We start from the raw sequence: 26628 nt of genomic DNA, 5'->3' as shown, positions 1-26628 counted from the left end.
TGTTACTGTAGATGTTAGAATCATAGAATAATGGATTTTTGTATATCTGGAATACAGTTGATGATTATGACATCTAAACTGATTATCATTTTACTGGGAACTGATGTAAAAAAGAGGCTAAGTACCCAAGGTCACTAGTCTGATGGCGTTCAACAAATGTTTTGAGCATCTTTCTGCCAAGTCTTATGCTAGGTGCTGAAATTAAATTAAGTAGTAGACTCATATATGTAAGCAAACAAGCACAGAGAATGATAAGGGAATAACTTGCTTTGTGGAGAGCCAGGGAAATTTCCTAGTGGAGATGACCGCAGACTGACTCTTGAAGGATTAGTTGGAATTTTCAAAGCAGAAAAGCCAGGCAGGAAAGAACATTTTAGGAAAAAAAAAAAAAAGTCAAAATACATAGGTACATTAATGATATTGTTTTGTTTGAGAAATTATAAGTGATTTAATAAACTGAAGCATAAACTGTTGTGAGGAGTGGTAGTAGATGAGAGTAGAAAGGATGATAGATGAGATTAGGAAGGATGGGGAGGGGGATGAGCCCAGATCACCATTGGGATTATGTCATGCTAAGGAGGTTATGCTTTATTCTGCAGGTAGTGAAGGAGGATTTTGTAGATGGAAATTAAGTGAGAAAATTTAAGTGTGATCCGTATAAATTTGAAACCTTTCATAGTCTATGCACGTCATGGAGTTAAATTGAATTTTAAGTGACTAAAATCTTTACTCCGTCTCCCCTAAAAAATTCTGAGGGGAGAAAAAGAAACTTTTTAGAAAGCCATCCTTAGACATCCCTCTCATTTTTATTGTCTCACATGTCTAACAATGGCTTCTGTAAAACGAATGTTACTTTTTATTTTTACACTCTGAAAATCTGCTGGATGTCTGGCTTTTCCTTAATCCGTTTTTACCCTCCCCTTCTTTCCTCATCTCAGCTCTTTATTACTTTAGCCTCTTTTGATTCTGTGGTTTACTTTTGGTGTTTCCATTAAGTGTATTTTGAACAACCAGAGAGATCATGGTGATGTCCAGATTATAAGGCAGTTCCTGCTTTAGAAAGGGAAGGGAAGGGGGAAATTGCAAGAAAATTCTAGTTCTTGTATCTAACCCTTTCAACTATGTTAGCAGTTCCTCAGTTTCAGAGCATAAAAGGTAAATGAGATATCCAACAAAAGACAACTAGAATATTGAAAAGCATGTTGTATTAAAAATGGTTATCAAGATATAAAAGTTTAGCCTAGGGAAAAAAGGAGATATAGAAAGAATATGATAGTTCTTTAAAACATATTTGAGGGCTGCCATGTGGAAAAGTGAATTTATTTATCTTTGTCTCTACAGAGAACAGAGTTGCCTTTAAAAGTAACTGTTATATGCATATATGTATATATAATATGTAGATATAAAATATATATACTATATTATATAGTATATCTACATATTATATATATGTATTACATATCTTTCTAATTCTAATAGAGATACTAATTTGAAGAGGATGAGGTCACTGCCCTCAAGAAGCTTATGTTCTGTTTGAAAAGAAAATTAACAGGTACAGGCCAGTATGATGACTGCCGAGGTAGAGGCACATTTTAAATTGTAATATAGCCAAGAAGAGTCAGTTACATCAGACAAAGCTATGGATTATATTTAGGAAATGCCCCAGGAAGCATATGCTTGCATGAATGAGTTGAGTTTGGAAGGATGACTAGGAGTTCAGTGGATGAAGAAAGTCTTGGATTGTATTTGAGGCCAGTGGAAATAATGAGATAATGCATGGAGACATGTAGCAGGGTGATGAACTATCTGTGTTTTCATTTTGTGTTTGGTTGGTTGGTAGCTTTATTTACATTCTTCTGTATGTAAGCTCCAAGGACCTTGGCTGTTTTGTTCCTCTTTGTATCCTGAAATTCTCAATAAATACCTGCTGAATATATAAATGAATAAAAATAGTTCTATATGAATGTTAGGAATTGAGTCTAACTCAGTGATGGACACTATGTTATGGAAACAATCACCATATGCCATGCCAAGAAATTTGAACCTGGTGTCCTGAAGATATGGAGAAGTTTAAGCATGTTAGTGCTTAAACACATAACCAAATATTTTCAATGTAATTAATAAATTATAAAAATGTTATTTTTTATGCCCTAGGAATAGCACAGATACAATTAAAGGCCCTCAGAATGGGTAATTTTTCAGTAGGTGAAGAAGAGAGATATGGAATGTGAAAGGTGCAGAGACAGGGGACACAGAGTATTTTTGAGGAGGAATAATTGAAGCATTTTATTTCTGAGAGATGGCTTAAGGTAGCAGAAAGAAGATTAGCCAACAAGACAGGAAAATATATATTTTATTGTGACTTTACCACTCACTGAGTAACTTAGAGTTACTCGACCTCCTCTGGCCTTAGTTCTCTCTTTATAAAATAGAGCTTTTAAGGTAGATCATCCCTTTGTTTGTTCCAGTTCTAAATTTTTTTTTTTGTTTTTGCTGAGGAAGATTTGCCCTGGGCTAACGTCTTTTGCCAATCTTCCTCTTTTTTTGCTTGAGGAAGATTAGCCCTGAGCTAACATCTGTGCCAATCTTCCTCCACTTTATATGTGGGATACCTCCACAGCATGGCTGATGAGTGGAGTAGGTCTGTGCCCAGGATCCAAACCTGCAAACCCAGGCTGCCAAAGCGGAGCGTGTGGAACTTTAACCACTTAGCCACAGGGTCAGCCCTCAGTTCTAAATATTTTTAACTTTTATGAATAATAATAAATATAGCTGAAAAGATTGATTTGGGACCATCCGTGGAAGAAACTACAGAGTAGTCTGTTTACCTTGGTCTTCACTTAATGAGTTTTCATTGCTTCTTTTAAGAAATTATTTTAGCATACCTTTAATTCTGTTTGTTTGATATAAATTAATTTATGGTCATTTATTGAAAATGTGAAAAATACAATAAGCAAAAATTTAAAAATTGAAGGTCATCTAAAAATCTCAATTCTGAGAGGTAACTCTGGTTAACATATTGGTGTTTACTCTTTATGATAGATGGATAAACAGAGAGACATATAGCAAAATATATATACATGTGTATATTTAGTGAAAACTTTTGGATTTACATACAGTGTTAACCCACTATTTTTTCACTTAATACAGGATAAACATTCTTTCATGTCAACACATTCTTTTTCTGTATCATTTCTGTTGCCACCATTACATTCCTCTGAACACTAGTATCAAATCCTCATTTTTTCTGTATCATTTCTGTTGCCACCATTACATTCCTCTGAACAAATCCTCATTGTTCAACATCTAGGTTGTTTCTTATATCTGTTATTTACTAACACTGTTGGATGACTGGAAAAATACCATTGTCTGAAATTGAAAATCTGGGTAACATTCTTTAGAAGGGAGTATGATGAGATACATTTTGAAGGAGTTGAGTTTGAATTAATGGCAAAGCATCTACATCCAAAAGTCTTGAAGTCTCTTGGAAATCTGAGTTTGGAGGTTGCAAATGGGATTTGGGAGGAATTAGCCTTGTGGTGAAATTTGAGATGCTTGAGCCCTGAGCAAGGGTGCGGAGGGGAACAGGCTTTTAAACTTCACACAAGGAGGCATACATTAGGGCATGATTATATTGTGAGCTTGAACAGACTGGTTGCTGTAGCACCACACTGTGGCAAAAGTCACAAAGACAAAAAAATAACCCTGTGTATGCACAGTATGAAAAAAGACTGCCTATTACAAGTAAAGATTTTCAGTTGCATCATACACACATACATATCAGAAATATTTTCGTCAATAAAGGAAAATATATATTTTATAAAAAGCTATACTTCTCATTTGAAGGAGTTTTGTGTGTCTGTTTATTTTTTCTTATTTGTTTGCTTTAGTTTGTTTGCTTTTTGTTTTTGTTTTGAAGCTTAAGGAAAATCTTGTGAAGTTTGTCCAAATCATTTCCATTCTAAATATTATGGCAGCAACCTTCTTAAGAATTTCAGAGCAATACTTGATTTATTTAAAACTGCATAAATTGAGAACTGCAAATTGAACTACACGTATATAGCTGCCTCCTTGGGCTATTGCATAATGCAATATATAGCTATAATTATTAAATTAAAATTCATCTGTAAGACTGAAGAGATTAGATAGTTCAATACAAAGCTGTAAAAAGAGAAGAAAACTTACAGTGTCATTCACTTCACCTAGTAAAGAATATGGAGCCATGTGTATTTCTGCTGTCAGCGTCCGACACAAGGTTGCCTAAAGTTTCTAAGATTCCTCATAAATGAAAGGTGCTTAGAAGTTTTTCCCAGTATTAAGCAACCCCTGGTCTCAGGAAATTCTTCCCTAGTCTAACATAAAACTTGCTAGATTGTATTTAAATTATGATTATGCAGAGCTAAGAAAATCTCATCAAAAGTGTTTTTCTTCCTCATCCATCCCTGTACATACACACACACACACGCACACACACACACATACACACACACACACACACACACACCCCTCAAATTAACATGCCTCAAGTTATCCCCTACTTCCCTATATTATGCATTATAGCTATTAGAACATTATAGTCTTTGCTAATAATCCTTTTAATAGTATTGCAATCCCACATGAGGACAAGAGAAATTATGTTCACAACAGGACTGACTAATATTCAGAAATGTGCTTTGAAACCCAGAACATTCCTGGCAGCAGGTGCCTGCCATAACTGAAGCCCAGATGCCATCAAGCACCTCTTTGCAGGTACCAGAGACACATTAGTCTTTCAATTGACAAGTTTGATTCTTTTTACATATTAAGTGAACTTTGCTTTGCATTGTAAATGGTGGAGGGCCAGAAATAATTTCTATGCAAGTCATGGCAATCTTTATCTACACAAGACACACTCCTGTAAAATTAAAGTTCTGCTCAAATAACTTTTCTTTTGAGTGATGATTCACAAAAGAAAGGCGTTCTTACTTTGGAATTAACTAGCCCTGTCCATTCAGTAACCACTTTGGCTGAGAAAATTCATCCTTTTTATATTTGTCAGTAATATTTGTCTTTCAGAGATAAACAGAGAGAAAAGGAAGAAGGGAGAGAAGGAGAGAGACAGAGACAGAGACAAGACTTTACAAACAAAAGGCCTGATGAGATCTTTAATAAAGTCCCCAGTCAGAAGGAGAGACAACATTTAGCAAGCACCTACTGTGCTTCAGCGTATGATGCACTTTGCGTAAATATTTTTGTTAAATCTTTCTGGTAATGTGACATAGCAACTACAATGATTTTTTAACAAAGGTAAATTTACCGTTTTGAGAGCCAATTGAAGATTTTGATGTTAACTGTTTGGTACCTGTTTGATTTCTGAAAAAACAAACGCCCTTCATGCACATGAGTACATTATCCACTTTCCAAATTAGATGTCTCCCTGTGGCTTATGATCGCCTGCATTTTTCAGTATCCCTATGAGGTAGGAAATTAGGCAACTAGCATTCCTGCTGCTATACTGGAAACGGTAGAGGAGAAAAGACATGGACATGTTAGGTGGCTTTCCTAAAATCTCATAAGCAGTAGTGAGATTACAGGAAATTGAATTTAGGCCTCCGGACTTGCTGTTGCCCATATCTCTGAGCACTAAAGACATTTCCACAAATTAAGTACAAAAAGGCTGGGTTAATGGGACCAGGGAGATAAATTCTAAAATTATTCCCTTTTGTGTTTGAATCTCAGTATGTTTTAAATAGAGTTTTTTTTGTTTGTTTATTTAATTGATTTTATTTGTGTTAATACTCTCTATGCTGTCTTTTAAATTAGAAAAGAATGATATTATATGAATTTGGTTCACTGCTAACTGATTTTTTGACAGTTTTCATCATTGTGAACAGACTGATAAATCTATATTAATTCAAATGCTGTGTTGAAGTGATTTTTGTAAAAGATTATATGGAAAAATCAGATATGATACAAAAACAATTATTGGCTTTTTGGTTTTGCAGTCACAACATGGAGCTTCAGTTGCTGCCAAGCCTGAATTACCCCTCTTTTACACTCCTATTGATCTCGTGGACATTAGCGTGGAGATGGCTGGATTGAAGTTTATAAATCCTTTTGGTCTTGCTAGTGCAACTCCAGCCACCAGTGCATCAATGATTCGAAGAGCTTTTGAAGCTGGATGGGGTTTTGCCCTAACCAAAACTTTCTCTCTTGATAAGGTAAGAAAATATTTTTGAAGTCATGGTTAAATGTCTATCATATATTTTAATTAGCGCATAAATATTATAGTGGAAAGATGTTTCTGACCAGGAAATAATAGTTATTAAACTGCTGGACAAGACCTATTATTACAAATTAGTCTTTACTTTCCTTCCATTCCTTCTGTCCGTTTGAGAGAGAGGTCATATATTTCTCGCTTTGGTTTGTCTAGGAAACATCAAACATGTAAATATTACAAAAGTGACTATTTAATAATCACAAACTCGTGAATTCTTATTTTGGCATTATTAACTGTTTCGTGATTCTGGATGTTTGTGAATGAGGAAATATGCCTCGACTGAAAGTTAGGGGGACAATGGATTGGTTTGCACATAATCCTGGGATCTAATTTGTGTCAAAAAGAATCACTCAGTATAACTCATTGGTGCTGGTAATAAATAAGATTCTTCTTGAATTTTTAAAGACAGAAACTTTTCCCAAAATACATATATCTGAGTTTGATTTGACATTATGACTTTCTACTCACACCGTTAAGTGGACATACTTAGTAGAAAATAAGCTACATGTTAAAGTTGAGATTGATTCTTTAAAGTACACAAAGCATATAGATGCATGTTTTCAAAGTAGGATGATTTATGCAGTAGAGGGTTGCATCCTTATATGGTTTTGCATTAGAAAAGAGCAGCAGAATTTAGCATTCTTAAATCTTTTATTGATAAAATTTTAAATGCTAAACCTATTGATGTATTTAGTACTAAATAGTAGTTAGTAATAATTAATGTGTAAGCATGTGTGAATCTAGTGACTAAGGAAAGTGTGTCATTATTTAAATCAGCCTTATCCTTAGGCAAAGAAAATAATAGAGAACAAATATGCCCCATTAAGCACATTCTTTCCTTCTTTCTCCTCTTACTAGGATCAATAGCTGGCATTATTATGGCTAAAACATTATGGCTGTCTTATTCTGACAGCTTTACAAGATGCTATGTATAAATGTGGTCAAGAAAATCTAGACAATCCTCAAAAGTGAGAAAAACCAGCGCATGAAAAAATAATACTTCTTAAATATTTTTGTATTTAAATAGCTAAAGGGGGGTTCTTTTTCAAATAAATTGGCTATTTAGAAATAACTTGGTTAAAAAAAGTGTAAAAATAAATAGACCCTACTGGATTCAATTTTAGAGTATTGTTAATCAATTGTTTACAATCTTGTAGAATATTGATAGTATATTTGTCTTTGTTTCAATTCATCCTTTAAGAATTACTCGGAAGCTGTAATCAAATGTTTAATCCATTGAGAAAAACTGAGTCTCTGATAGTATTTAATGACAACGTTAGTTATACTATTTTAAAAATTCCATATGTTAACAGAAATAGGTGGCTGGCTAATCAGGTTCAAGTGAAGAATTGTAGAAAAAAAGTGTTGGCTTTGAATTTGCTGTTTTCTCTGCTTGCAAAAATTGAATTCTGACTAATCAGAGACATCTGTCTTTACTCTGTTGGTGACATGCATTGATTTGTGATGCTGTCTCTCTCAGTAACCTAGGAGCGGTTGCCTGTCTTATGATCACCAGCAGAAATAAATGTGGAAACTAACTTCCTTCTAAACTTCCAATTTGAATTTAATCTATCAATTCAGAAGTCTGTGATGCTAGTTCAAAAGGAGAGTTATGAACAAATGTAAATTAAATCTGGCACATAAAACATAATGTTGGGGGAGTTTTAGAAGCTCTATTTGACTTACCTTGATGATGTGTACAACAAAATATTTGTGCAAAGACTATTTTAAATGTATTTGTGCAGATTGTAATGACATAAATAATGACGCCACCTTGGGCTTATAGAATGCCATTTTCAAGAATGATTATTTCCCATACATGATTTTGCAAAGTAATCAGTTTGCCTCATAGAGATCTACTTTTTTGTTTGTTTGTTTTCTGATATTGTCCCTAATTAGTGACTAAACCTATTGTGGATATATAATTGTCTTATGAACTTCTATGCTTTCTTATTGATGAAATGTTGTAGAATACAACTCGGCAGTATAAACACATGCTTTTCCCACAGCCTTTTACTAAAGACATCTATTGAAATATTATATGTACTCTACATTTGTGTGACATTATAGTGTACCGATTTGGATTAGCTTTATTATAATTTATCACACGAATTCAAGAATCTACTTAAAATATACTAAAATTCAGAATCTTGACATTTGAAATTTGGATGCTCTTAATATGACAAAGGTTATTCCATGGAGTTTTGTTATCATATGAAATATTAATATTTCACAATACAGTTTTGATGAAGTACAATTTGCCGAGCCTGCATATGATAAAGAAATTAAATGCTTCCCAAGGGAGTTCAGTAAAAATTAGAGCCCTGCCTGAACATCTGCTAGAAATTTTATTATCCTGTCCTACTGACAGTGTGGTTCCCTCGTTGTTTTTCTAGATTGACAGCTGAATATTGCACTGATTTCTGCAGCAAATATGTTTAGGTGAACTTTGTTTCCCTTTTTTTATTTTTTTGAGAGTTCAGAACATGCTTTTGATTTTTATCCTTTTTTTTTGATACTCTTGACATTTGTAGATGCCAGATTGAGGTCTAATACGCTGTAGCAACGGTAGACCATTGACTTACAGTGAAATGCCAGTTGATATCTCAGTAAACAGAAATATTATTATTCTTTACTGTGCAGGCTGTATAAAAGCTGTACGTGCTTTCTTTAGGGAGGCAAATGATCAGATTTTTAATGTCAAATATAAAAAGATGTATGTTTGCTTTTGTGTTAAATAACATCAAAGATGGCTTTTATTAACTACATTCTTGCTTCCCAAATCAGTCTTTTTTTAGAATGTCCTAAAATCCCTAGATTGCGTTTCTTGAGATTCTGTTCATGTTTTATAAAGATGACATTTAAAATATCATCATAAAAATGATATTTAAAAATAAAATTATAAATTATTTTTCTATATAAATATATATTGAGTTCAAGTTTAAATTAAAAAAGTGGGAGAGAAATCAATTTGTCAAGCTTAGTTAAAGCTCAGCTATCATGATGAACCAAAGAAATGCTCTGTTTAACTGGTAATATTAGAAATTGTTTAGACTTCACATTAAATAACCTCCTGACCTGTGTTCACATTATACTGATAGGAAATAGATAAAACATTTCGTTTTTGTTAATTATATCATAAATTTTTTTCTCTGGGCTAGCTACATATTATATACTACAAATATATAATATTTAACTACAAGTTGCTTATATCTTTATTACTACATAGATAAACTCAGAAGTGTTTATTACTATCCTAAATCAAATTCAAACCGAAGCAAAAGTTCACTTCATATATAAGCTATTTATAGATAATTAGAGTAAACTTGTGATTGATTTTTAGCAAGAAAATGTCCTGAATGCATTTATTTTGTTGTAATAAGTATCAAATTATTAGATAAATTGGTGCACATATTTACAATGTCTTTCAACATAAAATACTGAAAACTAAAAGCTGAGAAATATTTATGATTCTTTATTATTTCTTTGGAGTCCAAGTATTGGTTGTAGCTGTTCCCATGAAATACAACCTGATACCACATAGCACAATGCTTAGTATATAGGAAGAGTTTGATAAATGTTTCATAAATATTTGTTGGAAAAAGAAGTTAATAAATGAATAAATAGATTTTTTGGCAACGCCATATTTAGTTTCTTTTTTTTTTTTCCAGCCGTACAAACAGACAGTTAACAAATAAAAAATGGACTGTTCTGAGTATTGATCTTAATCAAAGGAGAAAAGTCCAATTTAAAATCTTCATATTCTTTGTTGCTTTCTATACTGCATCTATACATGTCTCAAAATGAAAATGTCAGTGGAATTTCTAAATGCATGGCTCGTGTTTTAAGACTTAGGTTGCCTAGTAAGCCCAGAATTTTTGAGAAAACAGAATAAGTATCACACAATTTTAAGAAGGGAAATAAAAATTATCTGGCCAACTGTCTAAGCTCATGTGTTGATGGATATGACAGAAGAAATGTAACCTGTTTTTGAACGCTTTTAGTGACAAGAAATATGCTAGATCTTTAAGGCAATGCAACGTGTTACAATTATACAAAGGTCTATTTTAGAAATATCTTCTTTTTATTGACCCCAAATCATCCTTCTCATAAGTTCCATCCATGTTTTATAGTTCTACCCTCAGGGACACCATGGAATAAATTAGTCTAACATTAACATAAATGAAATATTGATTTTAAAATATGGTGTTTTTTTTTTTTTTTCAAGTAAATAAATACCCTAGAGAAAGGCAGACAAGCATGGAGATGCCATGTAGTCTAGGGAAAAGAAATCTGGCCTGGGAGATTCCAGTCTCTGTCCAAAGCTGCTTCTAAGTCACTATCTTGAAAAAGTTGTTTAATATTGTATGTTGTTGTTGTTATAATTATTGCTATTATGTACATTAACTACCATTTATTGAGTCCTTAGAAAATATAGACATTGCCACATATTTTTCATAAGTTATTCATTGAATCTCCACAATATCCCTTTAAGATAGATAGTACTTTTTTTTCAGATGAAATAACGGACTGAGAAAGTTAAATAAATTGCCCAAGACTTAGAACAACAATTATTTATTTGCTCACAAACATGTACACTGGCAGTTTGGCTGAGCTCATAGGGGCAGTTCTTCTGCTTCACCTTGTTTCTTCTGGGCCCATTCATGCATTTGCAGTCAACTGGAGGGATGCCCAGGGACTGGCAAGATGGCCTCACTCATATGTCTGGACCCTCAGTTGGAGTTGCTATAATTGCAGAGATGGCTAAGCCCCTCTCTCCATCTCTTTATAGTCTCTCTTGCCTTGCAGTGTCTCATAAAGGAGGCTAGCCTGGGCTTGTTCACAGCACAGCAGTGTTCCAGGGGAGCAAGAGTGGAAGCTGCAAGGCCTGTTGAGACAAAGACTCAAAAGTCTACACTGTCACTTCCACCATACTCTCTTGTTAAAGCAAGTTACAAGGTACACAATACATGCTATGTTTAAGAAGTAGGTAAGCACCAAATAAATACTGCTTATTGATGGAAAGAACGGAAGAGTCATATCACAAAGGGGCATGCATACAGCATGGAAGAATTGTTGAAGCCATCATCGCAAACAGTACTAACTTGCCCTCTGGTTACAATAATGCATATCCCTCTCACAAGCAAAATGCACCCACCCCTTGCCAAGACACCCAAATGTCATCCAGTCATGGCATTAGGCTGAATGTCTGTGATCCTGTGATCTATATTAGGTTCAAATGCAAATGAGGTTACTTAAGTTTAGCTTGCTTTAGCCAAGATACTATGAAATAGAAAGACAAGTGTTCTGTCCTCCACACATCAAACATAAAATGATGTGGTCAAGAGAACCATAGTAGATACTCTCATTCAGAAACAGGAGAAATGGAATGAATATAGCAATCATTTGTCCATAGCAATTTTAAAATTCAGTTGTGCACATGTTTTCAGGGCCCCTTACAGGGATGGGGGATGTTCCTTGATTAGGATCCAGTTCTGCTTCCTGGTAGCAGTTCTCTAATCCATTGTTCCTATCCACTATTGGCTCTGTCTTCTGGGCTCTAAGTTTTGTTTTATTTTATTTAGAAATAGCTAATGATGGCCATTGTTGGCAGTTGAGTAGCTTTTTCAGCCTGTTTCTGCCCATAGAAAGTTAAGAACTCCTATTCCTCTCTTTATTTTGAATTGTCCCTTTTGGTCCTAGCTCATAGTGATGTCATCATAAAACTCTCTTAAAAATTTTTTGAATCTATTAAGGGCTGATTCCATGCCCCAAAGCCATATCCTAATTCTTTTTGAGACAGCCTTCTCTCCATTTTGGATATGTCTTCCTGCTGTGGCACAATGTCCTTAAGATTCTTAGAATCGATATTGTCTACCTAAGAGTATCTACTAGAACCTGCTTTAAATCTTTCTAAAATCTTAACAAAGTATCATATAGCAACACTCTTGACGTGATCTTTACCTTAAGGTTATTTTTACTTTGAAAATCTTTTTATTTCTAGGACAGACAAAGTATAAAGAATAGCTTTGTTTTCCAACTCAGTAAGTCCTGGGCCCTTTTGCTTTGCTCTTAGTTTGCTTAGCAAATTAAATATATCCTTATTTAGCTCTTTTCTCTCTTACAGTACCTTGTTATACTTGGGTAGAAACACTCAGCTGACACTTTCAGTGTTCTGTCTGGAGATTTCTTTAGTCAGATCTACAAATGCATTATGTACACTTCCTATCTTCTGAATTATCACAGCGACATTCTTGCCAATTGTTCTGTCACTACATAAAACAGGCCACTCTTTCCCCAGCCTCCAATAACAATTTTCACACTGCATTTCAAGCCTCTGCTAACAGTTTATTCACCATTCTTCCAGCCTTTGCTAACAGCCTACTCTTGATTTTTCAAGAGAGGCCTCTGCCTGCCTCTCAATTCTAAGGCCAATGTCACATGTTTTAGATTTTGTTATGCTAGCAAACATAGCCAATTTCTGTATCATTTATCTATTGCTGCATATCAAATCACCCACAATTCAGTGGCTTAAAAAACAATTAATCTGCTCTTGATTCTGTAGTTTGGCAATCTGGTCAGGGCTCAGCTGGGTAGGCTTGCCTTTGCTCCACGTGGTGTTGGTTGTTCTCACTCGTACATTTGCAGTCAGTTGACAGACCGCTTGGTGGCTGCCTAGTCCTTGATGGCTTCATTCACATGCTTGGATCCTCAGCTGGCATGACCGGGCCTGGATCTCCATGTGGTCTCGTCTTCAAAGAGACTACACTGGGCTTGTTCACAAGTTAGCAGTGTTTTAAAAAGGCAAGAAGGGAAATCGTGAGACTGAGGCTCAGAAATTGCACAATATAATTTCCACTGTATTCTGTTGGTTAGAGCAAGTCACAAGGCCAGACCAGGATTTGGGAGCATGGAAATGGCTCCTCCCTTTCAAAGGCTTAAATTACCACCAGCATTGAACCAAGGTCTGTTTGGTACAAATCCAGCCTCTTCCTCTATATCATGCTGCTTCCTAATTTATCCTCCCTGGATCTCATTACTATATGTCTAAAATGAAGGCAGTTTGACTCCATCCATGTTCAGCGGGGACCTGGAGTTCAGCTGAGCAGGTACACTGAGAGCCTTCCATCCTCTGCTTCAAGCAGAGCAACACCTATGATTTTATTTCTATTTAGGTTCTACGTACAATTTTTTTTTTTTGTGAGGAAGATCAGCCGTGAGCTAACATCCATGCTAATCCTCCTCTTTTTGCTGAGGAAGACCTACTCTGCGCTAACATCTATTGCCAATCCTCCTCCTTTTTTCCCCCAAAGCCCCAGTAGATAGTTGTATGTCATAGCTGCACATCCTTCTAGTTGCTGTACGTGGGACGCGGCCTCAGCATGGCCGGAGAAGCAGTGCGTCGGTGTGCGTCCATGATCCGAACCCCGGCCGCCAGTAGCGGAGCGCGCACACTTAACTGCTAAGCCGTGGGGCCGGCCCAGGTTCTACGTACAATTTCATTGAGAGAGAGAATTTTGATTTAAAACATTCTGGGAATCCATTGTCATCAAAAGCCAATCTCCTGTGCTATTTTTCTTCAGCCACATTGGCCCTCTTTCTAGTCCTCCAACATGGTGGAGTCCTCCTTCTCTTAGGATCATTTTGCTGGTGTTTGCTCTGCCTGGAATGCTGTGCTTGCACATCTTCATACATCCAGCTCTTGCTTCCCATTCAGTTCTCAAATCAAAAATTACTTCCTCAGAGTAGGCTTTGCTGACCAGTCAAAACTCAGTCTCTCTGTGCCACATTTCCCTGGTTGTTTTTTTCTTCACTGCGCTTATCACCATATGAAATTACCATGCTCTTGATCAGTTATTTATTTACTTGTTTATTTTTCTGTTTTAGCCATTTGAAGTAAGCTCTATAAGAAAAGAGATGTTGTTTTTCTTACTCACTACTGTATGCCCAGTGTGAAGAACTATGTCTAGCAGATAGGAAGGATGCAATACATACTTGATAGATAAATGAATCATTACAGGATTCTAATTTGAACCACAATTCCACATGACAGCTCTTCAGTTACCTGGAGACAGCTCTCATGTCCTGTCCACAAGCCTTTTCTTTTTCCTTTGTGAATAGTCCCGTTTTCCTTTCCATAATAAGGTTTGCAGACTTTTTACCATGTAGGTTGTCTCTTCTCCCATGTGAATTTTAAGAAACTTGTTTCAATCCACATTATCTTAATTGAGAGGAACTTGCCTACATTTGCACAAATTGCTAGCACCTATCAACCAGACAAGAATTCAGGAATAACATTGTCAGGATTATAAATGCTAAAAATAATATTTAGAGTTGTTAAGAAAAATTTCACAAAATGTTATGTAATAATATTTTAGAGCCTGGGTAATTCTCTTTGGATTACAATACAGAAGATCACAATTTACTCTTGTAGCTCATTTGGGAAGGCCTTATTAGAAATAAAGATCTGGATTTTTTTTAAGATTATATAAAACTGATTTATTTTATTATTATTGAGTTTCTACATTACCTTATCATGCAAGTCTATAAAACAATAAATGAACGACAGTCCAGTGCATTATTTTCACTGCTATAGGTCTAACTTCAAATTTGGTGCATAATTAATTTCTATTTATTGTGTAGTATTGTTGCCCTGATGTATACCTATGCATTAATTAACGAGCTATAATTATTTAAACAAATTCAGTGTAAACTTCTCATCTGGGAAATTTTTAACATGCAAAACTATAAGTGATTCCCATGTAGTAGTAGTTTGATTTTCACCTGGTTAGGTTCTTTAATTGTTATTTAGATTTATTTATTGAAATTCATAAAATTGACTCATCCTCAGATTATAAAGAATGGGTTCATTAAAAGTCTACAGTTTACACATAGTAATCCTTTGGGAGATTTCATCCAAATGTACACTCCAAGACTATTTAGCAAGCTCTTCTATGAAGCAACCCTCTTTTATTGTTCATCTCTTCAACAACAAAAGAATGTGTGGGTATGCTTGCATGAGCATTTGTGTGTACACTTGCAATATTGAAACTAAATCTTGCAAGTTAGACTCTAATAAAAAATACTCCCCATCTCTCCCCAAAGTTCTAAACTAATCACTGTTTTCAACCATACCGTATATGCCGGATTTAGTTTATTCAATAGAAAATATAGATTATGATATTTCCAAACACAGGTTAATGCACATACTTGTAATCTTAAGTATAAATTCTTTAATTATAGCCAAAGTAATATTTTTAACCAAGTACATTATTCAAGTTATTTAAATTGCTCCCAATCTTTTTTACCTTTTATTTCACAATTTGGGCTAGTTGACTATGAAGCAGACCAATCAATTTTCCAATATAATTACGTCTTCACTTCTCTTCTGTTTCAGGCTGTGATTTCACACTTGTTAATTAGTTAATCATTTTGGTAGAGTGGACAAGGTGAGACTCAAATAGACTTTTTAATAATATAAATTGGCATGTACAGTTTTGATCTGGGTTAGCTGGTAGAAGAACCTAACTTGTGATGGAAAAACCTCTCATTCAGTTTCTTTTTTTTTAAGCAACTGGTGTCAAGGTTAATGGAAAATTCTCATAAGTGTGGCTAATGGAAATTTCCTTAAAAATTTGCTTGCTATTTGAAAAACTGATTTTACCTTTATTCTATCTCATGTAATTCTTTTGCAGATTTTAAATTTAACTAGTTAAAAATATCCATATTCTGGGGGCTGGCCCGGTGGCACAAGCGGTTAAGTGCGCGCGCTCCGCTGCGGCGGCCCGGGGTTCGCTGGTTCGGATCCCGGGCGTGCACCGAAGTACTGCTTGGTAAGCCATGCTGTGGCGGCGTCCCATATAAAGTGGAGGAAGATAGGCACCGATGTTAGCCCAGGGCCGTCTTCCTCAGCAAAAAAAAAAAAAAGAGGAGGATTGGCGGATGTTAGCTTAGGGCTGATCTCCTCACAAAAAAAAAAAAAAAAAAAAAATCCATATTCTGGGTATGTTTGGATGACACAGTTTTGGTTGAAATTAATATGACTTGAGTTCCATGATACCCTCCTTGCCTTTGTATTTTCTTTATTAATTTTTAATAAGATTCTAGTCGTTACTGCATAGGGATATTCTTTATCACTCATTAAAAAACTTTAAATATGAAACACAGTGATCACCTCACTGTCAAATTTTTATTAAAAACACACCCACGTTGGCTATTTTGTTGCAAGACTCATTCAGTTTTAAATTGCAGTTTTCTTTATGCTCCTTTTTCTTATATGACTTGCAATGAGCTTCATATTCAATCACCATTATTTCTGAAATAAAGTATCATTAGATGCTTAAGGAAGTGAGCGGTTTTATAGAGAAATATTCAGCCAAACTGCCTTTTTATACACCAATTGCCTTTACTTAACTGACTTCCCCATCTGCGTCTCTCACGTCAGCTAAGTCCACTGTCATTTTCATCCTGCTCTGCTCATTCATTTGCATGTTTTCCAGAATATTCCATATGTTTGGAACAATTTATCATTCCTCTTCTGCCAAATTCACCCTCTATTAAAGTTAAAATTTATGTAAAAGTATCATCAAGTAAAGTGTCACTTTTAAGTATATGGGCTAGACTAGATGTATCCTGAGAGCTGTTGCTAATGTCCTTTCTACACACTCTTTTTATTTTTTTTCAGTTTATTCTTTATTTTTTTATTGGGATGTTATATCAATAGAACACAATATATTTAACATATATGTGAGTTATAAAGCATAACAAAATGAACACCCGTGATTCTAGCATACAATTTAACAATACCATTATATCTATCTATGTGCAACTCTACACTCTTTTTTTATTTCATTCACTCAACAAACATTTGTCAGGCACTGATCATTCGTATAGTGTGTGTGTGTGTGTGTGTGTGCGCGCGCGCGCGTATAAATGGCCTTTTCTCTAGAAATCTTAAACTCTACTTCAGAATATACACCAAAAGACACAGGATGACTGATTGAATGTTGACATAAGGCAACAGAGATTCTTAGACTAAAAATGTTACTTAATAAGCAGTATTTTCCTCAAATTTTTTCAAGGACAAATGACTTCACGTTTGAGCTATGCTTTTGTTCTAGGCAGAAGGGACAGCACATGGACATCCATTGTCATGAGATACCAAGCGTATGTAAGATTCAGCAGCTGAATCTTAAATAAGATTCAGCATAATGTATCATAAGGTGGTATAAGCAGCCGTGGAGACTATGGGAAAAACCTGTTAGGCTAGGAATTTAAATGTGATTGTGTAGACAGCAGGGAACCTGAAGAGGTTTTAAGCAGAGGAATTACATAATTCAATTTTCAAGTCACTATTAATCATAATGTAACTCCCATTCACCATTTCAATAATAACTTCCACTTTTCCCCTCACGCAGTCTCTCTTTTCTGATTAAACCAGTCTAATCACTAGGCTTATGTTTGCATCATCTATACCTTAATTTTACTATTCCTCCTTCTTAAGAAGACTACTTCTCCTATTCAAATATTAAAAGGCCAGTGGTGACCCAAGTTCTCTGTGGCTATGTTGACCAATGGTTATTTTCTCTCCATTCTCTGAGCTTTTATAAAATTTTACTTAGTTGATGTAAGATAGAATGGATTCTTTATGTGGGTGTTTCTTTATTCCTTTCCTGAATGTAAGCCTCTAGAAGGCAAATCCTGTGACCTTCAGGCCTTGCAAATGAAGGAGTTGGAAAGTACCTATCGATTGACTGTTAGCAAGACAATTGTGTTTTGGAATGTAATACATTGTTCAGCAATATTATGACTATTAAATTGGTAAATAGCACTACTTCTTGATGAACAGTTTCACTTTCTTGGATAAATGTAATTTTGTACGGCTATAATATTCTTTGTTAGGAGACATAGATTTTTTAGGCTCCTCTTGTGGGTGCTTTCATGGGATCTTCAAAAATTCCTCCCATCGTTAGGGAACTCTCCCTTATGGTTCTTTTGAATCTTTGCTTATAGCTTACTCTGTACACAGCTCCTAGGAGCCCTCGGAGTTCTTTAACTTTTCTCTGCTGAGACCTGCTTGCCTTTCCAGGGGTCTCTATTGACTAGAGCTTAGTGTGACCTCACACTGCCTTATTTTATATGGGCCCTTTAACTGGTCCACAGGAAAATCTTACATTTCCTTTGCCCTGACAAATCTTAGGAATGCAGGTTGGTCAAGGTACAGTTGCATCTTTTTTAGCTCATCTTTCAGCAGCAGACAACTCCAGCTTTACACTTTAGACATATTAAACAGAGTAGGATCCCGTACGCTATGTTCCTCCCTCGAAAGAAGAAAACAAAAATGCAGAGAACACATATCAAGTGTTTTGAGGTGTCTCTTTTAACCCCTCTCTTGGGGCTTGGGATGGCAGTGAGACTCATAACACACCATCTGCATGCTCCAAAGAAATAATTTTATTATCTCCTGCATCCCTAACTATTTGTATCTTTATTGGGGGCAAAGAGTATAAGAGTTCCCTAAGCAGATTTTTCTCATCTACTTGGACATTTCTGCAAGGGAAAAATTTATTTTTGTAATTTATTTCAATTTCCAAAAATTTAAATTTTATGCTATTACATTACTAAAGTCTATGTCGAATTTTAATTAGCAACATTAATTACATGAAAACACATGATAAAAAATTTTTAAATTTTATCAACTTTCCCTCATACTGAGATGTTTTTCTAGATTTTATTGATATCATTTAATTTTTCAACATGGCATCAGAATTGTTTTAGTCCAGATCTTCCATGAAACAGTTACCAAGATGGGATTAAACATGCAAGAATTGTACTGGGTGAAATACTTGAGAGAATATATGGGGGGAAGTAGAGAAAACTGAGAGAACCATAAGACAACAATGTAAGTCTGGCCTCAAGTGAAGTAGAGAAGGAAGGAGGGTTGGGCAGAAGCAGGCTAGAGTGCCTTGTAGCCTAAGTCAATTTCAGCAAAGCCATCAAGGAGTCATAGTGTCTCTCAGGAATGCAGCTGCGTTAGTATCTCTGTCCTGTTCAGTCACTGGCTGAGCCATGGGAAGCATGGCTGCAATACAATGAAGGGATGGATTTCACAGCACAAGAGCTGGGGCCCTTACTTGGTTGTATTCCCTGTAGTTGGAGTTCTGTGAGGTTGCCACAAGGATACTTGGGTTTCCTACAATACCCAGCATAATAAGCTAAGCAACCGCTTAGTATATGGTTCTTGAATGAGTGAATAAATAAACATTGACATTATATTTTGAAATCTTCTCTTGATCAATATAAAGAGAAAAGATATGTCACCAAAGGTAAATTTAATTTATTAACTATATAAACTAAATTTCTTAACTATTATAGTGCAAAAAGAGAAAAACAAAGTTGCGATATTTTACCCTAAATTTTATTTTTCTTTTATTTATTTATTTTTTATTTTTTATTTATTTTTTTATTTTTTAATTTTTTGTTTATTGCAGTAACATTGGTTTATAACATTGTAAAAATTTCAAGTGTACATCATTGTGCTTCTATTTCTGCATGGACTACATCATGTTCACCACCAAAATACTAATTACAACCCATCACCACACACATGTACCGAATTATCCCTTTCACCCTCCTCCCTCCCCCCTTCCCCTCTGGTAACCACCAATCCAATCTCTGTCCCTATGTGTTTGTTTATTGTTGTTATTATCTACTACTTAAAGAAGGAAATCATACGGTATTTGACCTTCTCCCTCTGACTTATTTCACTTTGCATTATACCCTCAATGTCCATCCATGTTGTCACAAATGCCTGGATTTCATCATTTCTTATGGCTGAGTAGTATTCCATTGTGTATATATACCACATCTTCTTTATCCATTTGTCCCTTGATGGGCCCTTAGGTTGCTTCCAAGTCTTGGCTATTGTGAATAACGCTGCAATGAACACAGGGGTGCATGTACCTTTGCAAATTGGTGTTTTCAAGTTCTTTGGATAAATACCCTAAATTTTAAATGGTGGTTTTCACAGTAAATCATGCTATAGTTATTATTCAAGTATTACAATTGTCCCCCTTTGTTTGGAAGTAACTGTTGAGGGTCATATCTTTCATAAGCATTGTGACTGTCAATAAATTACTTAACTTGTCTAAACCTCAGCATGCTCACTTATAAAATAAGACCATGATACCTGCTTTGACTTTCTTATGGTATTCTAGTGATACTCAGTTTGAATTTTTGAAAAATAGAAGATGTAAATATGATTTATAACATTAAAACACCATATCAGTAATAGTTATCGTTATTGTTACCATGATCTGTATGCCAAAGTGAAATATAATAGTTATGTAATCACTTATTAAAACATAGAAAATCACTATAATTTTTCCCTTCTCATTTAAGGACTCATCTCCACTAGTACCACCCACATCCAAGCCCCCCGTCATTTCTCACTGAATACTATACCAGGCTCCTACAAGAGCTTCCCCGCTTCCATTCTTGTCTGTCCTACATTCCAGCCTCCACACAGCAGCCTAAGTGGTCTCTTACAACTTAAGTCATATCATGTCCCTCCTTTGCTTAAAATATTCCAGTGGCTTCCCATAGTCCTTAATAGAAGACCCAAAATCCTTGTACAAATTACTTTATCATATTTTCCTGCCTGTCTCTCAAACCTCATCTCATTCTGCTTTACCTTGTACCAATTAAGCTACAGCCACAATGGCCTTTTTTAGGTTCCTACAACAAGTCAACTTCATTCTCACCTACGGCCTTTCACTAACTATTCTCCTTGCCTGGAGTTTTTGGGCCCTTACATTCAAAAAGAAGAAAGAGAAAATTGTTGCTAATGAGAACATTTAAATAATATAAGACTCCGCTATTGGCGGCCCAGGTTCAGATCCCGGGCGCGCACCGAAGCACCGCTTGTCCGGCCATGCTGATGCAGCGTCCCACATACAGCAACTAGAAGGATGTGCAACTACAACATACAACTATCTACTGGGGCTTTGGGAAGAAAAAGGGGAAAAAAGGAGGAGGATTGGCAATAGATGTTAGCTCAGGGCCGGTCTTCCTCAGCAAAAAGAGGAGGATTGGCATGGATGTTAGCTCAGGGCTGATCTTCCTCACCAAAACAAAAATAAATAAAAATAATAATAATAATAATATAAGAATAATTCTGTTGTAATAAGTAGTTTACATTTATTGTAGTTTATCAGATATCAGAAAATGTAGATGATAATTAACCAATTAAACTATGAAGGAATGGTCGTATATTCTTCCTTTTTGTTCCTTTCCATTAACAGAAGATTTTATGATTTTTAAATCATTCAATAAAATTCATCTTCTTCTTTAATATTTCTGAAAAGAAAAAAGATAAAGAGTTATTCTTCCTTATAGCTGTTAGGATCTCATTAGTTATCAATCATGAAATCCCCAGAAAATGGAAAGTATTTTATAGGGGTCAGAAATTGCACTGCAAAGAGCGGTGGGTGTTAACATGACATACACATGGGCTCAGAGGAAAACATTTTTAGAAATGCTTTTTCATGTAAAAATTAGTGTTAATGTGAATGTTAAAACGCCAGGTTGTGATTCCTGGCTTCTGAACCTCTTCATACTTCACTGAAAAAAACTAGAAAATGCTTCCCCGCTCTAGAGTGCCTTCCATCAGTGTATGTGGGATTTGCATCTATAACTGCTATTAACATTAATGAGATATAATCAAGTAGGTCTCCCACACACAGATCAGAAAATTTACTCAAATTACTATAGGCATAGCCAATCATGGAGCATAATTCGTGGTACATGCAATTTAAAGTATTTTACATTAAAAGATGAAGTAAAACATATTAAGAAGTTGGCTTGTAGCTATTTCTGGAGCAGGTACTTAAAGTATCTTTAATATTGGACTTCCAGTATTAAATAAAAGACAAGTTTATAAACAGTTCAATAATTGGACAGGCTACGTATTGATTTTTTCCTTTGTTATATAATATCACCCACTTCTCCATCCAGAACCGTGTCGCACCGGGTTGAAGAGTGCTGGAAACATGGTCGCTGTTGTGTATTGGAATGTGGAGAGACGGAAAGGCTGTCACAGCAGTCAATAAGATCTGAGAGGTGTTGACTAATTGCCTGCTAATTACACAGTAAATTGTCTAATTAAGCTGATGGTTAATTAGGGTACGCTTGCACAGCAGTCTTGTGGAATTTGTGTCTGATGTCTGGGAAGCAGCTTGTGTAATTGGCAAACTGGGAAGGACTGGCAGAGAACATGACTGGAAAGCTCACTGCCAGTGGACGACAGAATAAGGATTTAGTGGAAACAAAAGGGTTGTCATTTTTATACTGAAGGTTTTGTTGCAGTTCTGCAGCTATTCTGCAGTGAGCAATTGAGAAATACATCTGACGCCTGAATTATGTGAGCAAAAGAAGGCTTAAAATGTGCCTCAACATGTAAAATATTCTGCCTGCTTGCCATGTATGGCTCTGATACACTATATCACATTATATTAATATACACACTGTTTTTACAGTTCTTCTTTTTAACATATGTTATTTGGTGTTTATGTGCAAAAAAATATGATAATCTCGTGCATTCTAAGGAAAAATATGCCTCTTTTATGAACATTTGAGAAGATAAACATGACTGGTTAGAAGACATTTGAAATAAGAACTTTGAGTTCACTGTTTAATTTTTAATTTATAAATCACCATGAACTATAAAATATTAGACATAATACTTATATAAGTTTGGATAATACTTTAAAGAAATAAAAAACATTATTATTATTTTTTTAAAGCTTCAGTGCATGGTTATGTATCCTAGTTATTAGTTTTAGTTCTCTATATGAGCTGCCGCCACAATATGACAACTGACAGACATGCGGTGTCGTTCCACGACCCGGAAACGAACCTGGGCCACGGCGGTGAGAGTGCCGAATCTTAACCACTAGACCACCAGGGCTGGCTCAAAAAATTTTATTTGTAATGAGAGAATTTCAGTTTTATCAGTTATACAATTTTACCATGCTTTTGCTTATAATTTAGTAAAATGTAAGAACAGAATATTTAAATACCTAATTAAATGTATTTCATTTGTGAATGGATGTGAATAGTGTTTGATAACTACCTACAAAATTTCAGTGCCTTTAAAAATAAAAGATCTAGAAGTTTGTTTTGTTACTATTATTGTTCTTTATAGCTGAGAAAATTTAACTTTTCATTTCAAAAAGTTATCTATGGTTAAAAGAGAAACATGAAAATTCTCCCTATAAATAAACTAAACTAACCCACTGAAGAATACAGGCCCTTTATAAATGAAGTACACACACACAGCGCCCCTTTATAAGAGATCTGAATATAAATGATCACTTCTATTACCACTTGCTGCTCAGATTCCAACATTTTGTGAGGACTTTGAAATAAGATTTTAAATAGAACATTAGGTTGCAGTTGAAACAAAATGTCACAGGTGCACAATAAATCTTGGAATGATACTTTTGTGTTAATAAAGCAAGAGAAAATTTGAAGCATTTCAAAGCTAGATTTCTAAAAGATAAGAAGGCCTTAATCAAATTACAATATCAAAATTTTTTGTTGCTTTCTTAACAAATAAAATGTATGTCTACATGTAATTGGATAGACGTGTATGTTTTTTGTTTCCATTGTTTTCCATGGAGAATTTGAAGTTGTGTATATACTATATGTTTTTAAATAGGAAGAGAGAAATACACATTATACACTCTCTGAAATGTCTTTGAATTAGCATTAACCTTAGAGATATATTCATGGTAAATGAAAATATTTACTATTTTAACACAAAGGTGTTTTTCAACCTGTCTTAAAGCAATACTTCAAAATAATAAGTCAGAGATATTAAAAGACGCAAAATAAAAGCATTCTTTATTTCAAGAATGAAGAAAAATCATATTCATTCCCTTTGGAGTCTTAAGTTATGAATTCTTGGAAGATTTTATAAAGAAATTATGCAAGATAGAAGAAAAGTGAATTTGCCAAAGGAATACAAGGCTAAACATTGAAATTGTTTATTTAAAGATATTTCTCCTGAGGGAGAAAAATCAGATAGAGGTCATTGTTGCAACTCCAACCCCTCTGTGGTTTGATCTACTCAGTTTTTCATTTTATTCCTCATAAAGATAGAATAAAAAGTTTATTGTAAGTGATAAAAGTTTGCATAAAAAGAAATCAAGTAGATCTGTCTATCATTGTAATTACAGTTTTAAAGAAGAATTTTTTACAAAACAAAACCTTCAAGAAAAACTCCTCCTTTATGTTTACATATAAATTTCAAATTTTTTTATTAAGTCAAAATCTAGATGGTTTTCATTAATATATAGCTATCACAAGAATAAATTTTATATATCATGAGATCATGTGATCGTCTGCTGAGAATTTCTTATAATGCTTTACTTTGGCATTTAAAAATTTATATACATTACGTACGTATGTGTATATGTGTGTGTGTATCATGTAATCACAGTTTCTTTTTTAATTCCTTAGAAAGTTTTATCCCTGCAATTTAAAAATTCAGAGTAAAGAAATACAATATTTGGCAACCTTAGCCATCAACGTCATTCGAGAATTCTTTTGTTTTCTTTTATAATTTACATATCATAATATTCACTCTTTTAAAATATACATTTCCATGGTTTTTAATGTATTCAGCATTGTATAACCATCACCACTATCTAATTCATTTCAGAACATTTCCATCAGTCCCCAAAAGAAACCTCATACCTGTTAGCAGTAACTCCGCATTCCCCACATCCCCCAACCCCTAATTCTGTCTCTGTGGATTTGCCTATTTTGGACACTTTGTATAAATGGAATCATAAAATGTTTGACTTTTTGTATCTGGTTGCTTTAACTTAGCGTAATATTTTCAGAGATCATCCATGTTATAGCATGTATCAAAACTTCATTCATTTTGTGGATATACGACCTTTTATTTATCCAATCATTAGTTCATGAATAATTGAGTTTTTTTCCCTACACTTTGCCCATTATAAGTAGTGTCTTCTTGAACATTCATGTATAAGTTTTTAAGTGGATGTATGTATTCAATTCTCTTGTGAATATATCTAGGAGCAGAATTGCTGGATGATATGGTAACTCTGTGTTTTACTTTTTGATAAACCACCAAACTGTTCTCCTCAGTGACTGCACCAATTTACAGTCCCACTAGCAATGTATGAGGTCTCTAATTTCTTCACATACTCACCAGTGATTTCCATCTTTTTGATTATAGCCATCGAAATGAGTGTGAAGTTGTTCTCACTGTGATATGGACTCCTAGTATAATTGATAACTTGAATAGTAAAAATATGAAGGTCTAATAATTGCCTTGATATTCTTAATAACGTATCATAATATCTTAATAACATATCACTACAACAACTAGTTAATATAACTAGCAGTTAAAGTAGCTCCCATTTTTCATCCTCTTTTATTCCAGAATACGTGGTCATCAGGAAAGGCTGACCCACTTCCACTGGAGGCATGACATAAAAGCATGCCTGAAAATAGAATTTGGCGTAGGGGGGTAGAAGCAACCTTGAAGAATAGCCAGTTTATATCGGTTCCTGGCCTTTGGGAGAAAGTGTTACAGGCTGGCGTGTATTCAAAGAGTAGTCTCTTATTGTTTGGTCATTCACATAGTTCAAGAAAATGAGTAAATGTTCCAAGCTAATTTTGAGCATAACGTACTAAATTAGAAGCCTAAGGAGAAACATTTAACATACTCTAGATGGAAAGAACAAAGAATATTCTAGCAGTCTGAATCAGATATTCTTCCCTGCTCTCTGCTGCCCTAGTTGGTAATTTTTTTCATTCTAGGTCTGACAGCACAAACTGGGAGAGTTAAAGCCTTCCCTTAGCACTAGCTCTAGTCTCAGCGCTCTCATTTACAGGTGAGGAGAATTAGTCTTAAATTAATTAACAGCTTTTCTCAAGTTCATTTAGATGGTGATATGGCGCTCTCAAACCATGTACTCACTCTGAGCACTGTTTTTTATAGTACTTGATAGTCTCTATAGGTTGTGTTTATTTTTATCGATCCTATATTGTAGAACTGTAATGTTGTCCTTGCTCTCAGAGAACTTAAAATCTGGTGCTGAGATGCACCAGTAGCCAATTCACATAACTTTGTAAAACGTGCTATAAAGAGGTAGAAACAAGGAGCTATAAAAGTACAAAGGAGCCACCAGACCAAGCTGGAGGCAAGGGATATCATTGGAAAAAAGATAATATCTAAGAGGAGTCCTGACCAGTGCCTGTTGGAAGAAGAGGGCGTGTGTGTGGCTGAGTAGCATGTGCAAAGTTAGGCAGAGAGAGAAAGCCCAGTTTAG

At 34.9% G+C, this 26628-nt stretch overlaps 1 protein-coding gene across 2 annotated transcripts in view; it reads left to right on the top strand.

The window, feature by feature from the left end:
* Positions 1-26628, top strand: part of DPYD (dihydropyrimidine dehydrogenase) — a 776746-nt gene that overhangs the window by 385098 nt on the left and 365020 nt on the right. The window contains exons 13-14 of one of the 2 annotated variants that reach the window (XM_058538604.1): positions 5985-6200; positions 7740-9111. In XM_058538604.1, coding sequence (XP_058394587.1) covers positions 5985-6200; positions 7740-7742 — 219 coding nt within the window. In that variant the 3' untranslated portion in view covers positions 7743-9111. Of the gene's footprint in view, positions 1-5984; positions 6201-7739; positions 9112-26628 lie in introns of those variants that run through there. The other variant, XM_058538603.1, reaches the window with a different exon arrangement.

Source organism: Diceros bicornis, chromosome 4, assembly GCF_020826845.1.
Source record: "Diceros bicornis minor isolate mBicDic1 chromosome 4, mDicBic1.mat.cur, whole genome shotgun sequence".
In the NCBI taxonomy this organism is placed as follows: Eukaryota; Metazoa; Chordata; class Mammalia; order Perissodactyla; family Rhinocerotidae; genus Diceros; species Diceros bicornis.
The sequence above is the reverse complement of the archived record's forward strand: the minus strand, read 5'-3'. Positions and strand labels throughout refer to the sequence as shown.